At 38.8% G+C, this 20,381-nt stretch overlaps 2 protein-coding genes across 9 annotated transcripts; one reads left to right on the top strand and one right to left on the bottom strand.

The window, feature by feature from the left end:
* The first annotated feature begins 5,804 nt into the window (after positions 1-5,804).
* LOC111250472 (protein-L-histidine N-pros-methyltransferase) lies at positions 5,805-15,917 on the top strand. Of its 3 annotated transcripts, XM_022805793.2 has the most exons (4): positions 5,805-7,334; positions 7,523-7,636; positions 8,703-8,925; positions 12,904-15,917. In XM_022805793.2, exon 1 carries the CDS (start codon positions 6,003-6,005, stop codon positions 7,029-7,031), a length of 1,029 nt encoding a protein of 342 aa, XP_022661528.1. In that variant the 5' UTR covers positions 5,805-6,002; the 3' UTR covers positions 7,032-7,334; positions 7,523-7,636; positions 8,703-8,925; positions 12,904-15,917. The 3 variants fall into 3 exon arrangements, with proteins under 3 accessions (XP_022661528.1, XP_086844604.1, XP_022661529.1); XM_086988478.1 differs by lacking the exon at positions 7,523-7,636; XM_022805794.2 differs by lacking the exons at positions 7,523-7,636; positions 8,703-8,925.
* LOC111250473 (putative phosphatidate phosphatase) lies at positions 7,675-20,281 on the bottom strand. 6 transcript variants are annotated; one of them, XR_015327373.1, is made up of 7 exons: positions 19,884-20,281; positions 15,765-15,916; positions 13,605-13,792; positions 13,158-13,344; positions 10,868-11,147; positions 8,615-8,784; positions 7,675-7,943 (listed from the first exon to the last, which is right to left on the bottom strand). XR_015327373.1 is itself a non-coding variant. In XM_022805800.2 (6 exons), the coding sequence occupies exons 1-6, from the start codon at positions 19,942-19,944 to the stop codon at positions 8,904-8,906; spliced, it is 876 nt and encodes a 291-aa protein (XP_022661535.1). In that variant the 5' UTR covers positions 19,945-20,281; the 3' UTR covers positions 8,232-8,903. The 6 variants fall into 6 exon arrangements, 3 of the variants coding, with proteins under 3 accessions (XP_022661535.1, XP_022661533.1, XP_022661530.1); XR_002673385.2 differs by lacking the exon at positions 7,675-7,943 and adding an exon at positions 9,638-9,714 and having other exon boundaries at positions 8,232-8,911; XR_015327372.1 differs by having other exon boundaries at positions 8,615-11,147.
* Positions 20,282-20,381: the final 100 nt, after the last annotated feature.

Raw genomic sequence — 20,381 nt, 5'->3', positions numbered from 1 at the left:
TGTGCTGTTTTTTATTACACAACCCTTGCATGTCACTTACATTACTGTTATGCGAAACATTGCAGCTGTTTTGAGGCACTTTAAATGCAGGATCTTAAGTTTGACCTGCGCAGGCTTCAAGTCAAGGCGACGCAGTGAGCTATTAACTGTGCAGTAATTTTTCCAAGGAAGACAGGCTCCTCAAGTAGTTGAACTGTTTTACTTTCAGGTTTTCACTTGCGAATAGCGCAGTTCATATTTACTTACCATAGTAAGAAAAATTATTGATCTGGTCTTATTCATCGGTAAATAGATATCACTCTAATTTTTAGGGATCTATTGTGTATTTTTGCATCCGCCACTTTTTCATTTGAGAATTAAAATGTGAATGAACAATGAAAGTGAACAAATGATAATAACTCGGTGATGAAAAATTTTTTAAATATTTTGCGAACTTTCGGCAGCATACCTACAGCAATATCCAAAATGTAACCATAATTTAAATTATGATACACATTGCCGCAATTCTTTTATTAAATACGCCATCTTGTAATAAATACTTTCTGTGATATATATATATATATATATATATATATATATATGTGATAAATACATTCAGAAACATAACTAAAAGATAAGACAAATCTTTAAACTGTGAGCGAGATGTCGGATGAATTTTTTCATAAGAGTACGTCAAGGTCCGGCCAACATGTTGCATCAGCCGTAAGCTTGTCTGCAATTACATTCTCCTACTATTTTTTTGCCCAGAAAAATTTTCTCGCAATCCTGAAGATAACTCGGACTTACAGTTATATTCTCTTACTATTTTTCCCAAAAATAGTTTTTTTGGTTATCTCACCGTCTTGATTACAAATCGAAAAAACGACATAGTAAGTATCTTGTATTTGAAATCCGCTGATTCCTTTTCCAGTTAGTCATTCATATATATATATATATATACAGATGAATGACTAACTGTGGAATATATAAATACATAACAGTAATGAATAATCTTATTAAGGACAAAATCTGATAGCTGGCGACAAGCAATTAGCCAGCCAGTTTTCACTTCTGGAACTGACCAATTAGGTCCTTTTTGCTCACCCACGCTACCAAGCAGGATCTCGGTAGCCTTGGCCTAATCCCTCCGGATATATTTTAGGTCAGCGCCGATACGCCGCTGCCGTAGCCCGCGTAATCGATAGGTATACCACGCAAGCCATTTCTTGACACTCCATTTGGTTCGAACTTAGGAAACAGTTCTAAGAACGCCTGGGACAGTTGGCGGGGGTCACGTAGAGACACAAGCTTGCAAAAAGACCTGTTTCAAGAACCCGTCTCCGTCGGAGAAGCCAAATGCGAACCATCCTTCGAAACTCAAAAGCAAAGAGGCGGGAACGCTTCGAGTGGCCGCAACTCTGCAAGCTCATCGGACACTACGGCTTCGAACCCATGGAACAATTCCAACGAAGTTGCGCTTAAAACTTCACTTACCGCTGTGTTCATCATGAACGCAATTGCTGAAGGTATCGCCGTAACGGAATGGCCCGGCGTCTCCAGCAGCTGCGCAGAAAGCCACTCTCTAACGGTGCGGATCGCTCAGTCTGTTTGCTTACGAACGCAGTCCCCATGTGGAGAATGTTAAAGCACGCCAAATACTGTTCGATGCGCTAACTTCAAAAGTAGCTTGCGTTGTCCGTGACAATGGCACTTATGGCCCGGAAAACATTTTAAAAAGCAAAGACAATGTTTTTTGCATAAAACGAGCCATCATTTACCGAGTTAAAAAACAAAGGGAAATGAAGCGATTGCGGTAGTTTATACCAAATAGAACAAGGGAGCACATCCCGGGACGCGCAGTACATTCATAAAATCCGAATTCTAGCGGAAAGCCATTCCGCGGATCCACGGGCGTATGGGTCAGCCGAATGAGCCGAGGCTCATGGTTCAACGGCCGAGATTTTGTTCTTTAGCAAACGCCGCAACTGCGAACATACTCCCAAACTTTTGTCTACACTCCGCATTTTGGAAAGTAGCGGTATACCGTATGGTGGATTATTTTTGTCAAGTTGGAATAACCTTGAAAGCAGGAGAACTATCCCTGCTAGTTCGACAAATCGTAAGAAGACCAGCCGGAGACCTCGTTTCCCAAATGGGAAAGCATGACTCTACATAATAGGATTTCAACTATTTGCTGTCCTTGGATGACAGAACAACTTCGCGGCCTTTCTGAAGCGTAGTTACAATTTGAGCCTAGCGTAGACATATCATCATATGGGGCGCTGTAGTTGACCCAAAGTCAGCGCCTCGGTTCAATGTCTTGCTCAGAACTGTCACAATGTCTAGACGTGGCAGGTAGTCAACAATGGGGTTCGCTGTGCCACTCCAATGTTAGATTTCGAAATCGTGTTCTAGCAAACGAATCTTATTGCGCGATGCCCCGAAAAAATCATAACTCGCTTTCAGTAAGTCGCAGCTGGGCGTCTTCGACAAAGCCCGTACAAATCGACAGTGGTAGAACGCTAGCCTCAGAAAAATTTGCAGCTCGCGGACGGTCGTAGGAAGCTTCAGGACACCTATAGCAGCTGCTTTATCTGGGTCGGGAGAAATGGCTTAGAAATGCCTTTAGATTGGCTAACGTTGGAACGTTAGCCAATCTAAAGGGCATTCGTTTGAATTGATCCAAGCCTTATGGAATGCAAAATGCCGTTTTCTTCTTATCCTAGGGTGCTAAGATGATCTGCCAGTAACTGCCCGCAAGTCGAATGTAGAAAATACTTGGACTCCAACCGTTCTATTGTATGAAAACAAAGGGTGAAGCCTAGAAGCTGAAAGAAGGTCCAATCACGTCGATACTCAGCCTTGCACATGATGCAAGATTGCTGCTAGGCTGGGACGACTTGACAACTGCGTTCATACAATGGGGTCTGATCGCTGGTCGAAACTGTATGACTAACGAGGTGAGTCCTAGAATGCTTCTTCGGTTTCCTGGCAGCTGGGAAACCCACCTGGCGGAGCTTGGCGCCCGCCGGTCATATGCGTGAACAATTAACTTGAAAGTTTCCATGTTCTGTGCAGGAATAACACTATGTAAGCTTCTATGATCTCCGAAGTTCTCGAAAGACTTTCCTTTCGCTTTCACAGGTTTGAAAAATTTCTCGGAAGACCGACTTCATCCAAAAGAAAGTGTTCTTCCAGTTTTTGTTTAAAATCTAGTTTTCCGGCCTCTAGACCGTATAAAACCAGATTGGAGCCATACAGGTACTGTTGTATATGCATCATAACTTGGTCTTGACGCCATTACTGTTCCGCCGCCAGATGCTTAATTCCCATTAGCCACTTGGTCGGTCAGCTAGCGGCAAAGTCAATAGCCCCTGCTGGGTTTGCTGCAAACTATCCAGAAAGAGGGGACCCTTTCGCCTTTTTCGATTCCATCACTGCCACCAAACTGAAGGAACGATGAGCCACTGGCCGGCTCAAAATATATATATCATTACATGGTCTAAGTCGATTTCTACAAAATTTCTGAAGCGGAATGGTTTATTCTTGTCATTCGCCAGCAGGAGCGGGTGCTTCCCTGTGTGCTTAGATAAGCGTAGAAGTGTATTTGTATATTTATGTTATTATAACGAATTCATTGTAACTCGGCCACGGTTATCTGGCAGGATGACCTCATCCCGCGGTTAATGTCTTCTAGTAACCTCCAATGACCAGTGCGTTTAACCTTCTGTTGCGCTGTACAGGCCCATTTGCATTCTTTAAAGGAATGCACCGGGTGGGATTCCAAAGTCTTTAAAACTAGTTGATGGAACAGCGACTGGCGTTCGACGCTGCCAGAAATGTCTTGTATAGGTTCGTTGCATTCCACTACTCCAATCTCCGCTCCGAAACGTTTGGACCATTCACGCACTGCGCTTCTGAAATAAACTCAACCGGTTTCCACTCAGAAGTTCCAAGAAGACTGTAGTATTTACCAGTTAGATTTACTCTGCTAATAGCCTGTAGTTATTCAGTGTCAAAGTCCGGTAGATATACACGGAGACAACGTAGGTTTCATACTGGAACGATGGTAAAAACGGGTATGCTACTAGCAATGTATATCTAAAAAAAGTGTCTATTACTTTACAATTACATCAACTCTAATAATTTAGTTACTTGAATGTCATAAATGGCACACTGATTTTTGCTCATATCAATTGCGTGTCGCAATCATGTGTATATAATTTATGCCTTTATTTCACCAATGGAGCTCAGATTTTTAACAGTACTTTTGTCGCTAATAACGCGAGTGATATATATGAAGTAGTCACCTCGGTGAACCACGTCCATCGGCGTACCTGTTATTATATATGCAAGCCTATTGTCGATTGAGAAACACATTTAGTTACGGCACAGTGGCTCTTTGCCCACTACTGTTCGAAAAAATCCGTATACGAAAAATAGAGAGATGTCGTGTAGGGTTAATAAATACGGAATTACAGTGTCCCACAGCACTACACGATGCACTTCATGGTTAACGATCCTATCGGAGACTATAATTCATAGCGGACTTGACTATTGACAATTTACCAAATGGGGATTTTTTCGTAAAATAGAAAGCGCATAAAACTGGCTTTATCCGACCACATAATTTTTTCATAGACATTCTTACTTTATTTTTTTTACTTCTAGGCCTACAAGCGACATCTATCTCAAGAGTAGCTCCATATTTTAAATTATCGGAGTTTTCAAAAACAGTTCGAAGTACTAACATTTAACCTTGCTGATGGCAGCAGCAATTACATACGCCTTGTCATTTCAGACTTGTAAGCCGTATCTACGGCTGGTAGAGGCGTTCTAAATTGAAGCCAATTCTTTCGAACCTGTTCTAATTTCTCCAGTAACTACTCAAATTCTTCAAGCCTAAAGTTGGCAATCATTATAAGGTGTGCAACAGCTACCTATGTAATGTTTCCTTTTCAAGTAGAAAAGAAAATGGGAATACATACTGAGCGAGATCACTCTATGCAGTTGTTAGATAAAGCAGAATCACCGTGATGACGTAGTGGGAAACGTTTATGCTATTCTTAGGGACATGTTGTGGTATAGGTTCGAATCTGGGCGTAAATATGCTTCGTTCCATGCTAGGAGCTAGCCGTCTGATGGAGTCTCTAACGACGATTCCGATAAAACTCGAAATATAGTGAGAAACCGATAAAGGCAAAAGAGTAGACCAAAATGTTCAAGGGATATTTGACCATACTAAAACCAGTTAAGCACTAGTGCGGCCAGGAATTTAAAACACCATAAGCATTACTTCCAGTACCCAAAGATCCAAGCTCTGCACCATAGATTTTCTTTTCTCAGGACCAGTGCTAATTACTATTGAGGAGCTTTCAAGGTTTTTTTTACCCCAGATAACAAAAAGTGTTGTGAAAGCTTTATTTACTGCTCTCTTGCATAACATTAAGCAAGTATCGTTGCAGGTATCCCATCAGGTGGTCACAATCAGTATGAAGACGAACTTGTTTAAAAAAATACTAATTGATAGAGCGCTTAACATTTTTGAAATGTAAGGAGAAAAATTTATCCAAATTATAGTCGCAACTTGGTATTATTTTTTATGTTACCACGTTTATAATGTGGCATCTTGCATTTATTGCGGTATTCAATCGCACGTACGTACTAGTGAGTAACAAAGGTATTTCCTAAAAAAAAGAATAGCTATTATGAATTAAGCTACGTAAATCGGGCTGATCCGATGGCAAACGGAGCTACTCATTCATATTACTAGCGCGTTTGCTATTCCATCAAAATCATCGTCGCGTCCAAGCGACAAATGTTTGCAAACAAACACCAGTTGATGACCCGTGAAAAAAGTGACGACAGACTTTGCCGGTCCAATTACAATGGCCGGTGTCGTGGTTGATTACTTACATGTTTGTGATCCAAAAGAAGTTAGCTTATTTGCTAAACTGTGTGAACGAAGCGTGTAATTCAACGTTTTAATTCTCATGATATATATATTCCTTTATTTTTAGTGGATGTACTACTGCTCCTATGCTGATGCGATCTTCGGAGACCGTTCGGCACCTAGCCGAAGCTTCGCCATTGCTCTAACATTGCTAGCGGCAGTGTTTGCTAGCACCATCCTGATGGGGACGGAAGAAAGGCGTATTAAACCTTATATTCACTCGCCAATCGCTCGTGCTGTTTACGAACGGTTGGTGAAGGAACAAGAATTTGCTAATATCGATCGCTCTCAATGGTATCACATAGATCTTGATGCAATTAGGAGCGAAAATGTTCGATCTAAGTTCATACAGTTATCGTGTGACGAAGACACCCAGGAATTCATCGAGCAAAGTACCGAAAAAAGTTCTTGGCTGGGTACACAGTTATGGCATGCCATGATGCGAGTATTTTTAGGATGGGCGACATCAAAAACGTCTCTCAATGGGTGGCTTAACCGGGGGTCGATGTTTGTGCTATCAGAAAAGCAATTCCTCAAACTAACCGGTTGGAGCTCGGATCATCTCGCAGAGTCAGTGCTAGACTTAGGAGCCGGAGATGGGAACGTCACAGCCAGATTTAGTCGTTTCTTTAAAGAGACGTATGTGACAGAGGTCTCGCTCGTCATGAGGAAAATATTAGCTCGCCGCGGTTACAGCGTTAAGGAAGTAGATGCGTGGTCTTCCCCCAGCGACAACATGAAATATTCTATGATAGCTGCTCTTAACCTTTTGGATCGCTGTGATGAGCCAATTACTATCTTGAAAAACATTCCTCACAAGTTAGCTAAAGATGGCATCATTCTACTTGCGTTAGTTCTGCCAGTTAGTCAGTATGTTGAGAATAATCCTCCTCATTACACAGCCTCGCAGCCAATTGAAGTTCGCGGCAGAACGATGGAAGACCAGATAGATTCTTTAGTCGAGTGCGTCCTAGTTCCGCTGGGTTACATTTTAAAATCATGGTCCCGTCTTCCATATCTTTGCGAAGGTGATCTTCATCAACCATATTACTGGCTTCACGATGTAATCCTTGTCCTCCAGCATGAGACCACACTGTAAATGGAAGCGAAAAATATTCTTGCAAGGACTAGTCAGTACTACTATTGAATCTGTGGGAATTCACGATTACTATTTACGCCAGATGATAGATAAAGAACTCGAGAACTGATTTTTTTTTGAGGCCAGCATGATTAGGGTGAATAATATTACGGATATGTTTTTATATGGTGTTCGTAAACAAATGGACGGTTGGTTCTTCAGGGTGTGTGACACTTGTGAAATACTGGTGCATATACTACTTTCTGCCTATCTGGAGTATAGCAATTCCGCCGGCAACGACTGACATTACCCAGATTTGCCTTGGTAAATCATCGCTTAATTTAAATGAAGTATTTGCATTTTACGGAGCAGTTGTAAGAACATTCGTAATGTTCTCTGTAACAGTGAAGTATATTCCTTAGACCAAAGATGACTATAAAATATTATGTACTCATCATTAAATAGATTTATTCATTTTTAAATGACTTGTCTCTTTTTTTTTTGCTTCCTAGCGAGTTCCTCTGTGAAAACAGTTTTTTGGTGATCTTAATTACACAGTTTTCAACGCTGGGAACGCATCGTTATCCAGATGTAGCGTTCAATGAACTACAATTTATTAAAAAAAAGTAAGGATACAGTCACAGGGCAAAAAACAACAACAATATTTTATTAGTTAATTTGTTTATTTAAGTAAGTGACAGTACAATTAGCAGTGCTCAGTCAATACAATTTATGCATAGTGCATACATACTTGTATATATGGGTCTCTGTACAAGAATCAGACTTTAGCTGTCAAATCGGTTAAAAAGTCCTCTTCGGCATTCTTGAAGTATCGTTAATTACTTAGATCGGTACTATTATTGTAGATATCCATTGTTATATAAGAAAACGACCGATGGCCAATTGAAACAGTCCGCTATTTGCCAGAATGTTCTGAAATGAAGTTCGAAATTTGAATCAGTGACTTCGTATTCAGATTATACTATTTCTAACTAAACTTTACTATTTAAAAAAAGGATAGTAATATTCTAACAGAATATTTGGTAAACTGGAAAATCACTGCGGTTAGAAAAACGTACATTTCTAGTGGACGACAGATGGGAATAAGAATAATGATTAATCAGATTTAAGGATACTTGGTTGGTTCACAGCCACATATGTGTGAAAATAGTGCTAACAGATGTGTAGGGATAAAGCAAAATGTAACTTAATAGACGCCACTCGCTTGCATATTGGCTACTACGAGCAATAACGCTCACATTTATTTCAATCGTATTCATTATTGCATTGCGTTGCTTTGTTTTATGAAAACATACGCCCTTCTCTCCTGCAAATACATTAATCCACATTACAGTAATATTAGGAATATATAAACTAACGAGTGCTTGTTGCCGTAGATAAGAAACCCTCACTCGCTAGTAATTTCGTCAGTAAAAAGCTTTCAAGGGATTTTAGTGAAGCACGTAACACGTGTTAGGGTGTGGACAATTTTCTATTGTGTTTCAGTCGATCTTTGAAGTGTTGAATGTTCGAGGAATAAAGGGTATCTTAATTACGATCGAATGCTACGGAACCCACATAAACCACATATAACATCTATTTACCATATTTTTCGGAAGTTTTACTATTGTAGTTTCTTCTTGGCCGTTGTTTCTGTATTGTCGTAATTGATTGGCAATTTTGACTGCCTAGTGGGCTTGTTGACCTCACGGAAGACCAAAATTGGGCCTCATGAGAACAGTCTCAGCAACGCGTGACGGGTGATCATCCTCGCCTGCAAAGACCTCAAAAGTCTTCACCAGGGCCTACTCTTCTCAAAGAATATAAATCTTTCACAAGAAGGTAGCATCCCGGAAGCAATCGATGCACAAGGAGGACAGAGAACTGCAAGCCTCACCGACCTAGGAATAAAATGGTAAAGATGAAGTTTAACACACCTGCCAAATATGGTATAGGAATGCACCACGAGCAGAACTTTTGGTTTCAACTAAGTATGCATGTTTCCGCTCATTGTCAGAAAAGGTGCTGTATATACTGATACGATTTTGATTAAGCAAGACGCAAAACAAAGCCTATCATGTTTTAGCCTTTTTTTTACCATCCACGCTTTCCAACCAAATAAAGTGACTAAGTCGTCCCATGGCCTCATAGTATGCGCTCTACCTCATTCGATTAATGCACAAGAAAGTGTCCATTAACATAAGGGGAAAGGTTTTTTCTTAGCTATTGATATTCACTTCTAATTTATATATTCATACAACATAACGTTCCCTAGTTTTCAAGCCATAATAAAAATACTACCGGAACTAAACTTTGGTAGAAAAAACCTAAGGTTAGACTAAACCGCCACTGCAAAGATGACATCCGGTGGAAAACCCAGCACCGAAACATCTACGAAATTTAAAGCTTAAGCAGCCTTTCTATGAGAATGTCTCTAATGCCCAAAGGTTGTTGATCTTAGGACTTGCTCGACTTTAATCATGACTTTAGCCACAACTAAAGTATTGACATTGCGTACACTGCATATTAAACACATTCTAGAATTTTCGAGGGATTTAGTTTGTCGTTCTAATCGATAGATTAATACAATTCATTGAATACAAGTGGTAATAATATTTCATTAATACCTGGCAACGCTTCCGATAAAAAACCTTGAGGACGGCACTACCTTGTAATCCATGCCGTCGACTTCATTTGACGTTGACTTAAAATTACCCATAAATGAGACACGGAGTTAACGGATTCGTGCGAGTACAAACGTGTAGCCATTATACCATAGAGATTAATAAATGGTACCTTATAATGAACTAAAGGTTAGGCAAATGAAAAATAGGCTTCGGTTTGTTCTGGTAATTGCTGCTCATTCTTAGTATTAACAATACCGGTGGCACGGTGCATTCGTAGCAAGAAGGCAGACCTTAACCCAAATATGTTCCATATATTGTGCATACAAAAAAAAAACACAGTTCGGATGAAATTGGTTATCGAACGAGACTGTGAAGTAACCTTTTTTCTAATGTTATTGCATTTTGTGATACCCTTAACCTTATTTTTTAACGTATTTCATTCGATTTTTTTCGTCGAAGCAAAACGTTACATTAAGCCTATTTGGGGGAAAATAAAAACAGACTCTTGAAATCTTTAATCAAATCCTAAAGTTCAGCTTCTAGTAAGTTGAGATTTTCCTATTCACTCTCAAATATCATAGTTATTACACAAATGAAAAATATACAACTTTCGACACAAATACTCGACAGATAGGAGCCGCTTTATAATATGCATAAACGTTTAGCAACTCATAATTTCGACCGTCGAAAGTAAAGTATTTTCCGTTCGAGAAATAAATTAGAACTATGGCAACGTCACAAATGATTGTAGCCCTTTTAGGCAAAACGTAACTTGATTTGCTGTCTGAGGTTACTGGACAGAATACAAAAAGCAAATAGCAGACTTTTGGGAGCGTTGTTCAATAAATCAACTCGTACGTTGGCGCAGAAGCTAGCTGTTGATTAACTTTTAAAATTTCGTAAGTCCCCTCAATGACTTACAAAACAATTAAAACCAACTCTTATGTGACTTTTAGTAACTTCACAATTCAGTATATTGCGAATTGCGACGCTTGAAACAGTAATTCTAGTTTTGATTGAACTGCGACCAGATTAAAACAGCTTTACTTGTTCCCGACACACAGACCACATGAATCTAAGCCGGAACTGAATGGTTACGCTCTAAAGGCTCGACCGAAAGTCTGTCTTCGTGGTCTTGATAGTTCGTATGCAATCTCAGCTGCTGATGCTGCGGATGCGCTTGTTGATGCTGTTGTCGATGAATGGCAATGTATTGTGTCTCGCCGTTACCTTGCTGAATCTGTTCGAGCGGTTCTGACGGATCCTGATCTTGGCGTACGCTGCAGCTGTAAAATTTGATGTTGCTGATCGGTGCGATTTTTGTAAATACAACAGCGCAAGTCACAGAACCTATGAGCATTCCTGATAAGACGTCACTCCAGTGATGTTTATAATCGGATACACGCGACATGGCAGTAAACCAGGCTATGTAAAAGAACAGCGACTGAAGAATAACCTTTCCAGCTTGAAGCATGACACACGGTACGGTCAACCTCTTCTCTAAATAAAGCTGAAGTAAGCATAAGAAGAATAAAAATATCACAAGTTAGGTACAGTGTTTGCTTTGCGCACTATTACCACGACCATCTAGTCGCAGGCGACTCCAAGATGACGCCAAAAAACACAAGTAAATATATTCAAATAAATCGTTATTACGCACTTCACGCATTTAAGATTCTACTTAAATACAATAATAGTGAAATGGATTCGCTTGCCTTTTTCATAACCGTTATTCCCTTCATTCAGTGTTAGACCATTTTTTTCGTTTACATCTGCCTCTACCTTTAAAATGGCAACACGAATATTTTTCTTAGGTTCGTCCATTGTCTGTGGTCTCTCGTAGACCGAGAATCCTATTTAGGCTAGGACATTACATCTCAAAAGAAACAATATCGTGTGCGGCGTTTAGGCCGAGACCATCGGTGGCCTTCTCTTTTTCAGCAAAATTTTAAACTCTGGTCACTACCAAAAGATACCCGCATCGTTGAAAAAGATTTTCAATATATATAGTTTCGGCAGGATGGTCTACCACATACCTAACAACATAATCGCAGTATTCACTTAAGGTGAGTAGTTGACTTCCAGGCTGGGTGATATCAATGGCCTCCTAGATCATGTAATGGACCGTTTTTGTCAAAAAGTAAAGTATACTAGAATAATTCATAGTCAGTGGACAACGTTAAGAGGATTCGTGCCGCCATTTTAGAAATAGGGCTAGATGTATATAAAATAGGCGCCAAAAACTGAGTAAGACAGGTGACTAAGTAAGTAAGACAGGCCATACAAAAAGCCCAAGAGCCTACAATATTGATTTTATATAAGTAAGATCCTGAGGGTATAAAGTTTATAATAAAAAATTATGTAAATGCACCGGATTTTTTATTTTTAAATTGCTCGCTACCAGGTGGCCGTCCCCGCATATACTTCAAATGGAAGAACGAGCTGGTGTGATCACGGAAGCGTTGGCTGTGCCTCTCTTGTTTGCTCAACATAAGATTTCTTTGCACAAAAATTGCAAAGGAATTACTGACGGCGAAGAGTAAAAGCCAAAGATGGGTTTCTTAAGAACTGAGCCCATGACAGATGGACTTATGTATAGTGCACTCAAGAGACAATTTGCGCAACTTCCGCATTTAGAAGCATCTGCCGAAATAATGCGATAAGCCACTTTCAATGATCTTTTTCAGATGTAATGCCCGGATCATTTTAAACTTATCTGCACATTTAAGAAACCACTTTGTTATCTTCGACCTTCTTAAGCTCGTACAATTAGTAGAAGATAAATGCCGTAGCTGCACAACTTCGTCGAAATTTACACATAACAGTTTAGTCGAATGTTATATTGCAGAACGCTATTTTAGCACTATGTTTTACTGGATGCATGCTATAATGGCAGGTGGAATTGTTATATAGTGAAATAAACTATGTTCGTACATAAGCAATCTATGAAAGCAATGAAATGTACATCCACTTTTTGATTATATTCGCTCAAAAAATTTATAGCGCTACCTAATTAACCTCCAGACTCAAATCTGACCGAGCATAGTATAAGCCATGCAATATCCACTTGTAAGAACGATAAAATGTCAATACACTTAACAGAAGAATTTACTTATTTTGAAAAAAAGCGTGAGTGGCCCTTGGTAGGAACCTACCCGTACACGACGTAAGCTAATATCCAATAAATAGATATAAATTAATACATGCCTGTGCGAATACATTCATAGAAATTAATATAAGATATATCGATTTATGTTCTATTCTAGGCGACTTGTCCGTGATGTGCCTGCTGTGAAAGTTCCAAGCGAAGTTTCTCCTTCTCAAAAAACGAATATTCGACTAGCGATGTACATGAAAAGAAGCATTCAACTGCATAAGCTGCAAATTCAGAATTGCGAAATTACAGGTTGCCCATTAGGCAAATACACTGACAGCTGAAGCAAATGCTCCGTCAATTGTAAACGTTTTTATATTCTACAAAAGAAAATATAAAAAACGTCGTCTATATTCTTTTACTTACAATGATCCAAAGCATACAAAACATTGAGAATGAGGAGTGTCCAGATGGAAACGACAATCGCATTTCCTTAAGGTGCTTCTCGGTATACTTTGTATTGCACTCGAAATCCACGATGTATTTATAGGGCAGTTTACACAATTCATCGAGATATTGTGGATTACATACCGCAATAAAGTGTGGACGAAGCCTATTGCAGTAATAGGGAAAGAAGAAATAGCACACAAATAGAATCCTATTAAACTACATGGCAAGAATACATTTTACAAAGGGATGCTTATATTAATTAAAAATGTTCGGAATGCAGTATCATACCCATAAATACAAGCTTTATCATTAAGGCAATGTATTTCGCTAAGCGTCAGATCAAAAACAATCATTAAAAATATTAGCATAATAATTCGGAATATTTAAATATATTAAAAAAATGCACTGTGTGCTTAACGGTACCGTCCAGTGGTGTATTTGGCGATATCAGTGACCATCTGCTGAATAGTTGCGCCGAGAAGAAACGGCCATGTATTTTGATAAATGTTCTGAATAAAGCTGGGCACACGGTACCGAAGGAATGGTTTTTCAAATTGGGGTTCGAGATTGGGCTGCCCTAGACGTACGTTGAGAATCTCCACGATGATGAACTATAATAAAACAAAGAATTAGAGTAAAGAAGTGTTTGCTATATTGGTTCTTCCAGTACTCCACGTGGCCTCTGGAGGGCTTTGTTTACATTAATAATTTAAAGTTACCAGTTCAACCTAACATACAATTCTACGGTTGAGCGTAACCGGTAATGTTTTCAATACAAATAATCCAGTTTCCTCAATAAAAGAACATCTTCACACTCTGAAAGTATACCTCCAATCACTCTATAGTATATGTCCTGAGTTTTACTTCTCAAACTGCGTTAGTATTGCATCTATCCATCTGCACGATCAAATATGTCTATTCGAATCCGCGTTACTATATTAGTAGAGGGAGGTGCTTCACCCGCGAGCCACTAGTATTTAAAGCAGTCCTTGAATCGGATCGGAAATTCAATATCATATGCGATCCACTGTGTAGCACGAAAAATGTCAAGGTAAACCCATCTGTACAAATTATCATTACTGTGAGTTTGCAGCTCTTATAATCACAAAGAAGCTACTACTTATAAAACGGCATAGTTTTTTAACGCGCAGTTCATTCTGACAAAGGTCACCTAAAGCGTGATAGGGCGAGTTTCAGTTTCCTGCCGAAACTCACGACGGGCAGGCTTACACAGCAGAGTGTTAGCTTCGATATAAAATACTACGCACCACACTTTTGGATTATGGTTGCTGGGTATTTCGTCCGTGGGTCTCGATGTACTTGTCTGGGTTTGTTTCGAACATGGTAATATACAACAAGGTAACAAAAGAGCAGCATATTATGTGTAGATATGATGGCTAAGTTCCTTTAAGCTACTGATGAAGGCTTGGCAAAGCTGAAGATCCTAAGCAGTGTTTCATCCACTGTTTAGTCTATAGACCACAGCAGCGATATACGTAGGAATACAGATTTGGTCTCACATGTCTCATGTATTTTTAGTGCATGAAACCTCCATATTATCCAATAAAGACTATAATTAACCCGATCCCTTATCGGACTGATTTGAAATGAATCCAATATGTTCACAAAAATACGACTTTTGTTCCTTGATGGAGCTATTTGCTTGATGTTAATTACAGTTGGAGTGAACTGGCATCTAACATGAGAAGGAACCACGTTTAAAGGTATACCGCTTGAGCTCCTAAATTAAAGCTTGATTATTTAAAGCTCTCGCAGCTTTAGCGCAAGTGTCTAAAACAATGACTACCGACCGTACCGGATTTAAGTCATTTACTTAGCTTCTGCGCGAAAATGTAATTCTTACTGATACAGCAGGTTGAAAAAGGACGATACTAATATCGAAGGTAAGCTACTTTGGGATGCCAATTTGATTTAAAATAAAACGGTTATCATTTCATATATTTTTGCACAAACTAATGAATCAGTATTCGCTAGCGAAAAGTGGATTAGAAGCTGAGGCTCATTGTAATCATTGAACAACACCTCCCTATTCGCCAAACTTAACCATCATCTACCTAAACATCCTTCAATAAAATCGTTCTCACTGTCGAAGAGAGATGAAGATCAAGTAAGCACTGCCTTTTAAACAGTCCAATAACTTTGCTTAAACGTTTTAGGATTGCTGGTCCTCGCTTTAAATTTGTTGAGTTAGTATTGTAAATGCTATAGCAAAGTTTTTAATGGTAGGGTAGATCCAGGAGCTGCTTGTTGAAGCACTACCGTCGGACACACACTAAAATTGCTCGAATAAGTATAGGATCGTATTGTATCATTTGCAGGCCCAATAAAAATTTTTTTCAAGGACACCGATTAAGACAATTCCAGTAAACATATATAGTCCGACCGATAAAATACAGCAGCAGAGACGAACCGTTAAGATGTCATGACATCGCATTCTAAAATCCTGTAAAAAAAAACAAATTAACCCGAGCAAGTCGAGTTCCCTTGGATCTTGCAGTATTCGCATTATGTGACTTATTAACTATAACGAACTATTGAAGAAAAATAAAGCTTATTACATACTGTTAAAATTGGAAGTCCGAATCCGTAGATATATAGAACGGTGCTGGTAACGGTACTTTCGTGGTACGGGTGTCTTAAAGATTCATCGTCACAAAAAAAACCTCGTTTGTAAGGCTTACCCACGAAATAGAAGAGCTGGACAGGAAGAGCCGCTGAAATATGATTTACTCTACGTTATTAAGAATATACTTTATTTGTTTCTTTTTAGGCCTTCTTAACCTTCAGTATGGTAGCGGTTGGCATATACATTGAAAAGCTTTGACCAAATACCCAGGTCTTAACAGTTTAGTGGAGCAATGAGATTTAAACCTACAGGCCTAGAACACTATATATGAAACTGGCCAGAAATATGTCGAGATCCTGCTTGTTCGCAGACGACAGAAAATAAGGCGGAAAGCGCAAACATCACTTATCAAATCGACAACAGATCGCTGACCGCTCGGGGATTGATTCGCCATTATAAACATCTGTACTACACGTAACTGTTTGTGACGTCTGATCTACGTGTTAATGCCCCAGAAGTACAAAAATCAATGGAGAGCCCAGTTGAGAAGGATTAGGTGCCCACAAAAGAAGATTTTATAAAGGAAGACAGTGCATAAGGCGTACCGGCGCCGCTTGTAGACTTTAACAAAAGGAATTTCAGAACGAAATATCCTGCCACAAACGGCAAGCCGTGACGCGAGTTCACGGAGGAACATTCAAGGTCTCGTAAGCCTCATCTTAGGAGATCTCTGAAATCCTCATAGCGCAGTCGGAAAGAATCGGTAGAATTTTTAAGTGTCGCGGGTTTGACTAAACGCTCAGTGTTTTATATAAACTATATATAAAGGCAGTTCATCGTTACGGCGTGCTTCACTGCCGCGCATAGCTGCGCCATTCTCGGCCGCTTGTTCTTATTGGCACAGCACTTTTTACGCTTCTCCCTTTTGATTAATCTATGCCTGTATGTCTGTGTGCCGTCTCGATAATCCTACAACGACCCTCATACAGTTCTTACTCTCTTTTTTTAATTTGGAATCTTTACAGTTTAAACCTGACTCTTCGTACACTATTTCATTCTTTGTACAAGCTTTTTCCCGCCCTTTACTTAGATGCCGGTAACCACGGAGAAAAAGAGACCCGACACCGCCAACAGTGCTAATGCTTGCTTTGTTGATGATCTGATCCTGCTTTCCGAAGTTGGACTCAGTTGATCATGTGACGCGCAGAATGTAATGTCTTCTTTTTCGGCCTCGTACGCCATTATCTGTAATAGGGTTGGAATCAAACTGACAGATTGTTGGCCGACGCCGATGACGTGGTGCACTGATCGCTTATGTGGCTTGTCGTGCAGAAGCGAATCATATCGCGGGCACTAAGTTCTGAGGGACAGGTCCTCGATCCAACATTTTGCCTAAGAGAAGCATGGGTCATACACTAACGCGCGTGTTAATCCAGGCTTCCGAATAATTTGCGCCACCAGTTCTGCTCCATGGAACCAAAGAAGGACACATATCTAAGGTTTTATAAAAAAAAAAACTGTTTATCGGTACTTAGGTGGAGGCATTATGCAAATAATAATACATTACTAATGTATTATTTTACTTGCATCAAACTCGATGCGTTAATAAAAAAATAATTGTGCACACAGAGAAAAATCATAGCAAATATTGTAGAAACAAAAATCGCCATTAGCTATCGTATCTTTCGCATTTCTCCGACACAAAAAAGAATATACGAATTCGACTGTTTTTTTAGTCAATTTATTTAAATTTTTTTTGTATAATGAAAACTTCGATCCGCAGTTTTTTGAATTTCTATGACAATCAAATATTTGTATACTTTAACTTGATGAACTTATATATAAACGTTGGATTGCATTTTGAAGATTTGCATAAGCACTATTCGTTGTTTAATTCGTACGTCTGCCTTCACCTCATGACCGTACTATGTACCTAAATGCGATTCTTTACTAACTTGGAGCGTTGCACTTCAACATCTTTTGAAGATTCGCGATTCTTTAATGAGCAAAAACTCTTACTCATTTAGTATTCGTTAAAGTATGTAAGAGGGATTTGTAACTGCATCATGCGCTAATATTAAAAACTCAATGAATTCAAAAAAATAATTAATATTTTAGAACTTTTATTACGAAAATACTGCATCACATATATCAAATGACAATTCAGTCAACAAACGGCCATATGTGTAAAGCAATATATTATGGAAAATAACCGTATTAAGACATATACGGAGCTGTATCATGAACACTACCAGGTAAATTATAAAAATGTTGAAGCGTACCACTATGATAACTCGGAGTTGATAAGCCGTTGTTTCATCAACCGAAAGCTAATGTTTTTAGCTAATCCAGTATGTTCAACAATTATCCTAAGGGCTCACCTCGTTGTTTACACTTGTCAATACTAAATGAATAAAATTGTTGTGTAAGTAAAACTACACGCTGTGCTATTCCAGATGCAGATACTATTAGGTAGGAGAGGATATGGTGATCGAATAGCGGCATGTAGACGGCATTGACTACTAGTTTTATAATTCTATGGCTGTATAAACACGTTTTCTAATGGTGTCTGTCGTACAAATACATTAAAGTACCCAATTTGTTACGCTCAGCCAGTCTTTATTGTCTGATCTTCAATGTGCGCAGAGAGGCAGTTTAAATAATGACAGAATTTAACATAAAACACTTTCTCTAAACAAGAAGACAAAATTCAAGTTCCACTATAAGGTTCAATTATAGGTATATGATTGTCGAAAAAGACTTCTAAACAAAAAAAAATATTGACGTACGAAATACCAAAAGGGTACGATAGTTTAGAAGTGTGTCTTAATTACTACTGTTAAAATTGAACTATGGACGCCGCGTGAAAGACATGCATGCTTTTATACTTAAACACGTTCGAAATATGAAGTAGACATGAAAACACCTTTGTAATTGGTCCCACAATTTTAGGCTATGTAAGCCACCATTGATTGCGTGCAAAAAAATCGGTCGTGTAATAAAAACTTTTTAAAAACGGCTGTGATCATGGCTCACAAAAATGATTCGTTATGATAATATATTGCCAAGTTACTATCACAGGTTTACACTGCTATTCTGACATTCTACTGTGTGAAGTGAACTTTGCTTGGAGGAGAAATCGTAATCTTGCATATCATTCTCCGAAGCCAACTTAACAAAACTGAAACTTGTATACCTACCGTGACTATGCCATAATAATTATCCATGGTAAATTATAACCTGAGATAATAACTATCCGCAATGTGGTGTATGTATCGACACATACTGTTTTATCCGAAAAGTGCTTTCAAAATTTCTTTCGACAGCAACCGCATACACTGTTGACAGCAACGCCATTTACTACAACGAGTGCGAAGCTACGATGCCTACATTTTACTAAGACATATACACACGTATATGTATTCCTACTATGTTGAGTTGTACTTTCGTATTGTTTAGCTCTTCTATTTTTCTCTAAAATTTGTATCGACGACATCCGGTTTCTTATATTCTCGAAACGTAGTGGCCCATACAGCCTAATCTTTCATTATACCATATAGACATAATGATCATATAATGTTAGGTAACACTGTTAACTTCTGTAAAAGGATTTACCGTTGGAACTGCAGTAAAAAGATAGAGTTTTTGGTTTTTATTGTTCAACAGAAGTTCGATGAAATGCAAAAAAAAAACTTAGATGTCTAATATAAACACATGTTTTAAGATTTAGTTAACGAAAGAAATTCAGCAACGTAAGTTGCACAGAACTTCTAACCTGTATGAATTTTAAAAATTCGTATCATAGATATTCTAAGTCAACGTTTTCTCGCTAGAAAAATCGAAGCGGCAAACACTCCCACCTTCGCCTACATCACATTGGCGCGAAAGTGACCATATTGCTCCCTGATTAATTCCTACTAATACCAGTAAGTGGTAATTGATAACTTGCAGAAATTCTATAGGCGGAATTAAGTTCGGATCTATTAGAAGCAAGTAAGTGTATTAAAGTATTCTTACCAGTCTCTGTTTCTGCCTTGTTGTCACCTGGTTAATCAGATATATTGTATTCTACTAGTAACAGAAAACTGTTACAAGTACTTGCGTAATTTACTTACCAAATAAAATGCAAATGACGTGACCGACAACCATAGCCACAGGGTTATCGCGTAAGCCCATATTTGAAGATTGATACCTTGCACGCAGTGGGTGAAGTGCTAAGAAGGTCAATAGTTTTCACTACTGAAAGCAGCTGTACGCCCAAATCCAACCATAAGACCGTAATGGTATAATCGACGGAGGCGCTAAAGGGAGAGGGACGATATGTACTGCCAATCTTATTTAACATGATGATGTTGCTGCCGCCACTACTATTACTACTACTGAAATCAGCTGACGCTTCTCTGCACTAGAAAACGCGTACATGGAGAGAGAGAAGAAGCAGTTGCACAATAATAATTTTAAAGATCAACTACACATAGATTAATTTCAAGTTGAAAAGCTACATTGTTGCTGACAATATTACTATACAATAAATGTCAAATTTTGATGTTTTAAATAAAATAACAAAACATTGGGCTGAGTGAAGTGAAAAGGGGTTCTATCAGCTGGTGAAT

Source organism: Varroa destructor, unplaced genomic scaffold (genome assembly GCF_002443255.2).
Source record: "Varroa destructor unplaced genomic scaffold, Vdes_3.0 BEIS01000004.1, whole genome shotgun sequence".
NCBI classification, from domain to species: Eukaryota; Metazoa; Arthropoda; class Arachnida; order Mesostigmata; family Varroidae; genus Varroa; species Varroa destructor.
Note: the sequence above shows the minus strand (reverse complement) of the source record. Positions and strands in the feature narration are given on the sequence as shown.